Source organism: Rhineura floridana, chromosome 10 (assembly GCF_030035675.1).
Source record: "Rhineura floridana isolate rRhiFlo1 chromosome 10, rRhiFlo1.hap2, whole genome shotgun sequence".
Taxonomy (NCBI): domain Eukaryota; kingdom Metazoa; phylum Chordata; class Lepidosauria; order Squamata; family Rhineuridae; genus Rhineura; species Rhineura floridana.
In genome coordinates, this window is record NC_084489.1 from 25,833,669 (window position 1) to 25,843,170 (window position 9,502).

General features: G+C 42.1%; 1 protein-coding gene across 1 annotated transcript in view; it reads right to left on the minus strand.

The window, feature by feature from the left end:
• CMTM8 (CKLF like MARVEL transmembrane domain containing 8) overlaps positions 1 to 8,532 on the minus strand; it is a 45,206-nt gene extending 36,674 nt beyond the window's left edge. Inside the window, exon 1 of the mRNA XM_061587231.1 lies at positions 8,023 to 8,532. Coding sequence (XP_061443215.1) covers positions 8,023 to 8,211 — 189 coding nt within the window. The 5' untranslated portion in view covers positions 8,212 to 8,532. The remainder of the gene's footprint in view (positions 1 to 8,022) is intronic.
• Between the last annotated feature and the right edge of the window lie 970 nt (positions 8,533 to 9,502).

The following is a 9,502-nucleotide window of genomic DNA, read 5'->3' on the forward strand; positions in this document are numbered from 1 at the left end:
CTCTCTGGAATTCTCTTCCTTTGGATCTCCGACATGCCTCCTCCCTGAAGGGTTTTCGCCGAGCCTTAAAGACCTGGCTATTCAGGCAGGCCTACAGAATCCTCGGGGTGGATGAGTTTTTATAATGTATTAATTGATGTTTTAGACTACCTTGTGCCTTTTATGATTGTATACTGTATTTTATTATGTTTGCTGTAAGTCGCCTAGAGTGTCCGTTAATTCAGACAGATAGGCGACTAACAAATAAAATTTATTATTATTATTATTATTATTATTATTATTATTATTATTATTATTATTCTGAATGGATTTTATACTTATGGCTTATTAACATTTTGGGAAAACATAATTGATCCATGTACACCGATACCAAGGCTACAACATGCACACATATATACAGAGGACCCGATCCAGTTCTGTGCATGCCTAAAGCAGCCAGAGCTACATGCATGTCAAGCAGTGATGTCATGAAAGTTTGCAGGGAGTAAAAGCAGAGGATGAAACTTAACTCCCCTTCCTAGCTGCTGATTAAAACAATTATCATTTTTCTAATATGGCTATCCCTGGCTAGATCAGTGGAGGAACCCAGAGCTCAGTACCCAATAGCACAGAAGGGGCCTTCATCTTACCAAAGATACATATATAAAAGCAGACTTCTGTATGTTTATACCCACTAATGCAGGAATGAGGAACCTGTGGTCCTCCAGACATTGTTGGACTTCCAAGTCCCATTACACCCAGGCAGCATGGCCAATGGTCAGGGATGATGGGAACTGCAGCCCACGAACAGCTGGAGGGCCACAGGTTTCCCTGCCCTATTATTATTAGGGCATAACATCAAAGCTAGGGTTGTTCTCCATATACATCCCTGTACCAGTATAAGAGAACTCAGGTCTCAGCTGTGGTATGGAACAGAACACTTGCAGTGCAGCAGCCTCACTATGCAAAGAGGTATTTGCCCTTTTGTGTCAAGTGATGCTGCCTAAGTCTGAAATAGCTCAGATGCCCCCAGGCATCTCCTTCATGTCCACAAATCGGGCAAACCAGGATTTGAAAAAAGCACATGACTTTACCAAAAATGCCATTAACTTCATGCAGACTTGTGGGGGTACTTTTCAACCTCAGGTGCACTTTTATTGTATAATTTACACATAAATAAACCTACAGGGATGTCCCCTAGGGCATTATCACAAATTTCAACCTGTACAACATCACCAAATTTCAGCCAGTTACCACTACTGTTTTCCTTCTGGAAACAAAAAAGCCACCGGGGTCCACAAATGCCCCTGCAAAAAGCTCTGGGGGCAAATTTCTGCCTTCTATTATGCAATTGACACGAGTAGACCTATAGGGTTGTCCTCCTAGGACAGTGTCACGAATTTTAATCTGTACAAGGTCCCCAAATTTCAGCCAATTACCACTTACTGTTTTCCTTCTGGAAAAAACAACCACTCAGGTCCAAAAATACCTCAGAAATTATGTTTACGTAATATACACGGAGAAGAAACCAACATACAGTACTGTATACTGCTCAGAAAAATTCTACCCACTCTGAATAAGTGGGTTGTGGCTCAAGGTCCTTTGGTATTGTCAAGCACACTTGTGCTGACAACACAGACGAATCTGGTCTCTAGGGGACAAAGTTACCTCATCCTTGCTCTGGATATCTCATCGGGATACATATAGACTCCAAAGTCAGCCAGTGTGATATAAATATTTAAATATATTTTAATTAAGATTTTAAAAAACCTTTTAAAATTACACATTGAAAATGCAGCAACAGAACTCCAATGCAATCTTTGGCAAGAAGTTAGTATTTATCTTTCCTGCTTTTTCTGGAATAATACTACGGCACTGAGTCAAGAAGCCAGGTTTGGGTAGTCTCTGAACATTCGGTTTACTAATAAAACTTTCTGTTCCTTAAAGAAGTGTCCCCTCTCGAGTCCTGTCAAGAACGTAAACACTTTGATAACACCCTGAGCAACCTGAACATTCTGCAACAGGATCCGTAACAGCTTGCACGTGTGTCATAATTTAATCATAAGATTACTGCAGAGAAAAACATATTCATTTGTAGTTACAGGGAAGGCAAAAACTTGCAACCTCTATTATTTATTTAAACCATTTAGCCCAAAGGCCCCCAGAGTGGATTAAAAAAATCAGCAGTAAGACAGCCCCTCCACTCAGCCTTACAATCTAAATGACATGAAACAAGAGGAAAAGGGACTGGAAGGAAGGAAAAAGCAACCCCAGGCACTAGTTCTTAAAAGGTTTAGTTCTTGCCACATAGTTCTACCTATGCACATTCTGGCTGTCTTGGGCAGCAACCCCTCCCTGGAAAAACTCCTCTACCCCAGATAAGATCTGGGAGCAAAACAGGCTATCATGTCCAAGGGAGGACTATTCATGTCACATGGTTCTTCTCCTTAGACAGCTTCCTTCAGACAGCTAACTTAATGGCAATTGGAACCCTTAGAGGATGTGGCTTGTTGGAATTGCCCTCCTCCCTCACCAGTGCCAGTGCCTTGGGTGCCCAGTGGGGAAAGGTGGCATGCACATTTAAATAACAAAATTAATGTTATGTATTTTAAGTTGATTTTAGCATATTCTCAAGACTTTTCAAACATCCCATCTATATTACAAAGACTTTTAAAATTCTCATCCTCAATGTGATCTACAATTAACTATTACTTTTGTCTCTATCTGGTAATAGTAATAAGTAGCAGTTTTTAGCCCCTGGCTATCAATATTCCTTGAGGGTTATAAGCATATATTATGCATGGTCCTGAAGTAAGTTTTCTCTAGTGCAATAAGACTTATTTCCAGGTAGTGTATATAATGTGCAGCCTTTGTTAACATTTTTAATACAGTTCTTCATCTGCACTATTCCCAAAGTTCTAAGATGACTCTATATTCTATTTAGCTGCTTTTGTTTAGGAACAATGAGGAAGTGGCTTAAGCATTCCACCGCTCCAACAGTCGTCTACAAAAGCACAGTAACTTTACACTCCAAAGGCATCAAGGTATATGGGATCAAACAAATAGTCTTCACATCATCAAAGCCAAACAGTCAAGCAGAACAATTCACAAAAGGTAGGGTGAAGCACTTACAAAAAAGGCAAGTGGAACAAAGTGTTTTAGATCTCCTAATCATTAACCGCCTAAACGTAATTTGCACTTGGGGGGCACCCAAAACCCACATGACACTCTCTATAATGAACTGGAGCCAAAATGACCAGGATCATAGTTGGCAATGTTTGTGATTTATATGTACGTAATCTGACTTAGCTAGTATATGGATCACTATGGCAATAAAAATATTTTCTGCTGTAGAAATTGTTTCCATTTTATGCAATGAGATATCAGAAGCATGTATTGAAAGTGTTTAAACAAACAGCACCCTAGTCTCTCTAATAACTTGCCGGAACTTTGGCAGAACATAACACTGAAGGCGTGGCAGCTAATGAGCGTGGCAGGAGGGAGCTACCTCTTGATTACACTAGGCTATAGAGGTGAGGCCCCTGAATGCGTAAACAACCTGTTCAACAAAGGCCCAGGAAAACACACACACACACACAAAACAAAAACAAAAAAGAACTGTTACAGTTACAACTTGATCTATGTGGGTGGAACTTGAGACTCGCATGGCGTTCCTATGAAGTAACATTTTCCTTGCAGGAGCACTCTCAATAACACTGAAAATAAATTTAAATGTATAAAACATTGGGATTTAAGCAGCCCTTATGCCATGCCAATGGTTCTTTAGGGATGTTGAAACCAAGCCAAATGTTCTTCTACCCTCAGTGTGGCCATCAAAATTATTCTTATGCTTCAACCTTTCACAACTATTTTAATACAAAGCAAAATAAAACCAAACAGCATTCCTCTCAAGAGTTGGCACAGAGGTAATTAGCCACTGTAGTACTTCACATATATTTGAAAAAGATGAACAATTAGCAAAAATAAAATTGGGGTTGCCACAGAACCCCATAAACCTGACAAGAACAAATCTGAGCCTCTGAAGACATCACATAAGCAGAACAGGTTAGTCACTGCAGACAGTTGCCTGCCAACTCGTGGAGGGTCACAGGGATGGTAGGGAGTAAAGCAATCATGCTCGTTGTGGCTCTTCCCCCTTGTGTTGTTGATTTCACCCAAAAGACAAATGCCTGAACAGTCAGCTCTTGTCACTACAGTAGCCAGTGCTCAGTTGACATCAGTTATGAATACATCTCTCATTTCTAGATCTTCCACTGTCTTGATGATCTTGAACAAGTTGATGTCTTAAAAATATTCAGCATCTTACTACAATAATGAATATTCTAGTAATGAGTGATGACTTTTGTTTATGAAATTGTACATTGCCTTGTACTCAAGAGAAACGATCCCTTTTCAGAAAGGCACCTATATTTGGTACTGTACTTTAGATTTAGTCAACTGGTTAGTTCAGAACTAAGCCACTGAATTTAAATGATCAGACATTCTCATATATAGTTATATTAATAGTGTTATATAGTAACAATACACAAAACTCTGAGCCAAAAAGGTCTATCTGTCTCCTTCTTTGCTTGCTTTTAAGTGGGCATGAAAACAGTTTTATTTCAGCAGACAAGAGCAGATCCACACTATACATTTAAAACACATGACTTCTCCCAAAGAATCATGGGAATTGTAGTTTGTTAAGGGTGCTGAGAATTTGTAGCTCTGTGAGGAAAAATCAGAGTTCCCAGGATTCTTTGGGGGAAATCTTGTGATTTAGATGTGCCTTGGATATGCTTTAAATGTATGGTGTGGATATTGAGGATTTTATCATTGAGGATTTTATCATTCAGGACTACATTTCTGCTTTTATTTTGCCATAAGATTGTTCAAAACTTGTGCAACACTTTGGATATATCTGTCCAGTGCTAAAATTGAGGTCTTGAACTTGTGTCCAAGAATCACTGATGGATTGGGTATCGGAGAACGAGATTAAGAGGCAATCCAGACAAGACAGAAGTGTTCTTGAACAATGGAATTGCTGGTCCTGGGATAGAGACAGAGACCATTGTGGATGGGATCACACTCCCCTTGGAGAGTGGGATTCACAGTTTGAGAGTATACCTGCATCTGGCCTCTTATATCACTCGATGTCCTGGAGAACGGGTCAGCTGCAGTCAGAGTGCTTTTGCATGGCTTAGGCTAGTTACCAGCTGTACCCATTCTTGGAGAAGTGGGACCTGGTGGCTATGTCTTAATTACATCAATGCTGGATCGCTATGACATTCTCTATGGGGGGCTGCTTTTGAAGACTCTTTGGAAACTGTAGCATATACTAAATGCTGCTATTAAGAATTTTGACCTGGGTCTTTTTTTTTTTAATCATGTAACTCCATTGTTATATCAGTTCCAGTGCCTTCTGGTCTGTTATTTATTCCAATTTGAAGTGCTGGCTATTACCTTTAGAGCTCAAATAGTGTGGAACCTCCAGCATGATCTTACCTGCCCACGAATATAATTCAGAAAATCCTACCTTACTCCCGCCACCACAACCATCAGAAGTTCAGTTAGTGGGTGGGCAAATGAAGGCACCTAGACCCCATAGGGCCACCTAGATTCTGGAATGTCTTTATCTGTGAGATGTGATTCGTTCCACTCCCTGATGCTATTCAGATGGCAGGCAAAGACAATTCTGTTTTAGCCTGCCTATGTCTGACTCATTTGCAGCACCAATTATGGTATCATTTCCCTAAGGAAGCTTGCCTGTTGCCTGCTTGGTTGTCTTTTTGATGCCAGGCAAAACCTATTTTATTTTCCAAAGGCTTCAACTTTTTATCTTATAAGGACATTTTATTACTGGTAGTTTTAGCCACCATTTAAAAATCTTAATGGGCAAATCATACAAATATATGAAATAAGTATAGCACACCCAATTTCTCAGCCCTATCCCCTTTTGTAACTGTTTTATTTTCATTTATTTTATTTCTTATTTCTTACAATTATATCCCATCTTTCCTCCAAGGAGTTTAAGGTGGTATACATGGTTCTCCCCTCCCCATTTTATCCTTGCAACAATCCTGTGAGGTAGGTTATGCTGAAATACAGTGACTGGCCCAGGGTCACCAGTAAACTTCATGGATGAGTGGGGATTTGAACCCTGGTCTCCCAGATTATAGTACAACTGTTACCTACTGGCTGTTCTCTTTCTTTCTTTTTAATGCTGTTGCTCTTTTAAAATTATGTTGATTGTACATTGTTTTAGGCACTTGTTGTGCATGATGGAAAGGCAGGATATAAATATTTAAAATAATATAATATATAAAAAAGAAGATGGATAACAAATATTTGCTGTAGTAGCTTACTCCCAACTTGCCACACTATACTACACACCCTGATAATGAGTTACTCATGACACCTCCACACTGCCACCTCCAGGCTCTTCTACAGCAGGCATTCTTGGATTGGATATCTGGGCTGATAGTCACATTCCTGGGCTGTTTTCTTCCTCTTCACTATCAAAGGCTTAACAGAATGTGATTCTGACTACAGGCACTAAAGTGTTTATAGAAGATATAGAAGATAAAGTCTGTTGTGAATGTACCCAGTCATTCTGCTTGAGTTATTCAGGATTCACCTGACACCTGGATTCTAATCTAGCCTCTGGTGATCTATAAAGGGCAAACAGTTACCTGACCACCCTGCACCACCAATCACTTCAGTGCCCTCCCCCAATTTCAACAAAATAAACTGAGGAAGAGCTCAAGGTGCTTCCTACAGCCTTGTATTCTCTGGAAAAATAAGCCCACACTCTAGCGCACGTTCTTTGTCCAACACTCTGCTACCCAAATGATCTGTCAGGTCTGAATGAATTCAGAACAAGCAAAGAAGATTTGTAAGGATGTCAGTGGAAGGCAACACACACCAAAATTCAGATGAGAAACAGAAAGGGAATAGCACTTTTCTTAGGCTAGTTTAAAGCCAACAGATTGTTTTCCTCCTGTATGTTCCAGATCTCTCATAAGAAAATACAGGAATGTTGTTATCCCTTAATAGTTGTTAATATGATATAAATACATGAGTCCTTTTTCTACCCACACCTTTCTTCTTTCCTTTAAGGGTCATCTACTGCATACAGCTACCATGAAGAAACAACTTCACTGCAGTGTGTAGCCCCAAGGAAGCATATCCTATTTCCACATCATATGAGTTACCTCTAAACAAGTGTTACACCTGTTTGGTTATGTATAAATTAGGATTTATTAATTTATGCCAGGACTGTCACCCATATATAATACCAATTATCAGCAGTGGCGCTTTTGAAGCAATATGAGAGTGCCTCTGAGTATTTATAGAGTGTCTTTCCCTCCCCATCCTCCAGAAGCCACACACAAGATATTCCAAGTCAGAGTAGGTAATCAGGTAGGTTTGATCCCCCAGTTCATTTTTGTTTTATAAACACATCCTCCTCAGCTTTTACACCAGATGTGGGGAACCTTTAGCCCTCCAGATGTTGCTGAACTACAACTCCCACAGTTCCTGGCCATTGGCCATGCTCGCTGGGGCTGATGGGAGTTGTAGTTTAGCAACAACTGTAGGGCGAGAGGCTCCCCACCGCTGCTTTAAGTGCTTTCTACACTGTGCTAATTTCATATGGGATACTTCGTGAGTTTCATTTGATTTTATTGCATTTTCTAGGTTAATCCGTCATGGCAGGAAAAATGGTTCAGCTCCATCACAGAAATGAGAGCTGAAGTATTTCGGCGGGGCGGAAGAGAAGAGAGAGAACCTGACTAACACCGCAAACGATGTCTACTCAGACGTAGGTCCTTGTGGACTCAATGGAGCTTACTCCCAGGTAAAGGAAACTAGGATTGCAACCTGACGCGGGAATAAAAATCGGTCCCGGAGAGCTGAATGCTAGTGGAGTCTGTTCTCATGTTGCAAGTCTTCTCAGAAATAAGCTCCGGTGAGTTCAATGGGGCTTACTCCCCAGTAATTATCGTCTTATTGTCTAGGCTCGCTGCCTAGAAGCGCGCTACTTACAATCTCAGCCACCATGAGGATCCCAGGCAGAGTTCTCAGGAACTCTCTGTCGTAGGCGAGGGTGCTGGAAGCGGACGAGAAGTTAGCCGTGAAAGAGCTGCTCGTGGTGGTGGTGGTGGTAACCGTGTGTGAGCGAGCGCGCTCCTGCTGCTGGTGGTGGTGCTGGGTCTCGCGGTTCTGCGGCTCCATCTTCAGCTCCCAACGAGCCACCACCGAGCGCCCCTCCGCCTTGCTTCAGCCGCCAAAGCCAGGGCAACCCTCCTCAAATCAATCCAGCCCGCTGGAATTGCCTCGCTCTGGGGTTTGGTGCCGGAGGCTGCCGCCGGTGGGGGGAGCCAAATTTCGCGCAGGACGCCTCGGGAATGGCCGGGGAGACTGAGGGGAAGTGGTGGGTTTTGTGTGGCGGCGCCTGTGAGCAGCCCCGGCAGGGCTCTAGGGGGCAGAGCTAAGGAGATGGACGCGGACGTGTGAGGAGGGGGAGAGGCCTACGATACCCAGGTCCAGGAGGTGGGGGAGAGAGGGGAAGAAGGCCCTTTGATCAAATTGATCGCACCCCCTAATACTAAAGCTGTGTCCTATGTTCCTCTTCGTCTCCGTTTAATTTTTTTCTGAAGTGATTGGAGACGTTATCTCGAGCCAGTCGTAACATTTACAAAGTGGTTTGGGCTGCCTTGCTACACACCCTTTCCTAGGAGTAAGTGCCGATAAACTCAGTAGGGTTTACTTCTGAGTGGGCTCGGACAGAATTGTAAGCACGTTACCTGGGAATAAGTCCGACTGAAACCAGTTGGAGATAGTTCAGACTAAAACGAATATAGGGTTGGGCTACACAGGCTCCTTATAATGACCAAAACAAACAAAAAGTGTTTTTTAAAAACAACAACCTGAGCTGAAGGGACTTGTCAGTTGTACATGTGCCATGAGGGAGTTTGTGAGGTTTGCTATATGCCCGGGAAAGCCACGTGTGTAGATGCACTTGCAAAGTGCCTATTTCTGGTGACATGCTTGAAATAACACACAGCTGCTTTTCAGTGCCATGTTTAAGTTTCACTTTGTTTACGGTACAATTCTGTATGAATAAGACCCACTGACTTCAACGGGATTTATTTTCTGGTAAGTGTGTACAGAAAGGGTAGCTGACCCCTACTTTGGGGTCTTGCTGCCCCCCCAGCAAATACGCCCCCCAAGTAATTTTGACAGCAGCAGCAAAAAAAAAAAAAGTTTTTTAACATACACTGCTGGGAGGTGGGCAGAGACCAGCATCTTGATGTGGATGCAAATCACCCCCTCCCTCATCATCAAACTGATCTTTTGATAAGCAGAGAGACAGCAATAATACCCCCCTCCTTGCTGTCTCCCTGTGTGTATATATTCTGTGTGTGTGCATGTGCATATAGGCGTGCAAGAGGGTGGGACAACTACAACTGCTTTTGGCCATACCCACTATTGGCATGCACCCCCAACACACCCAGTTGGCCAA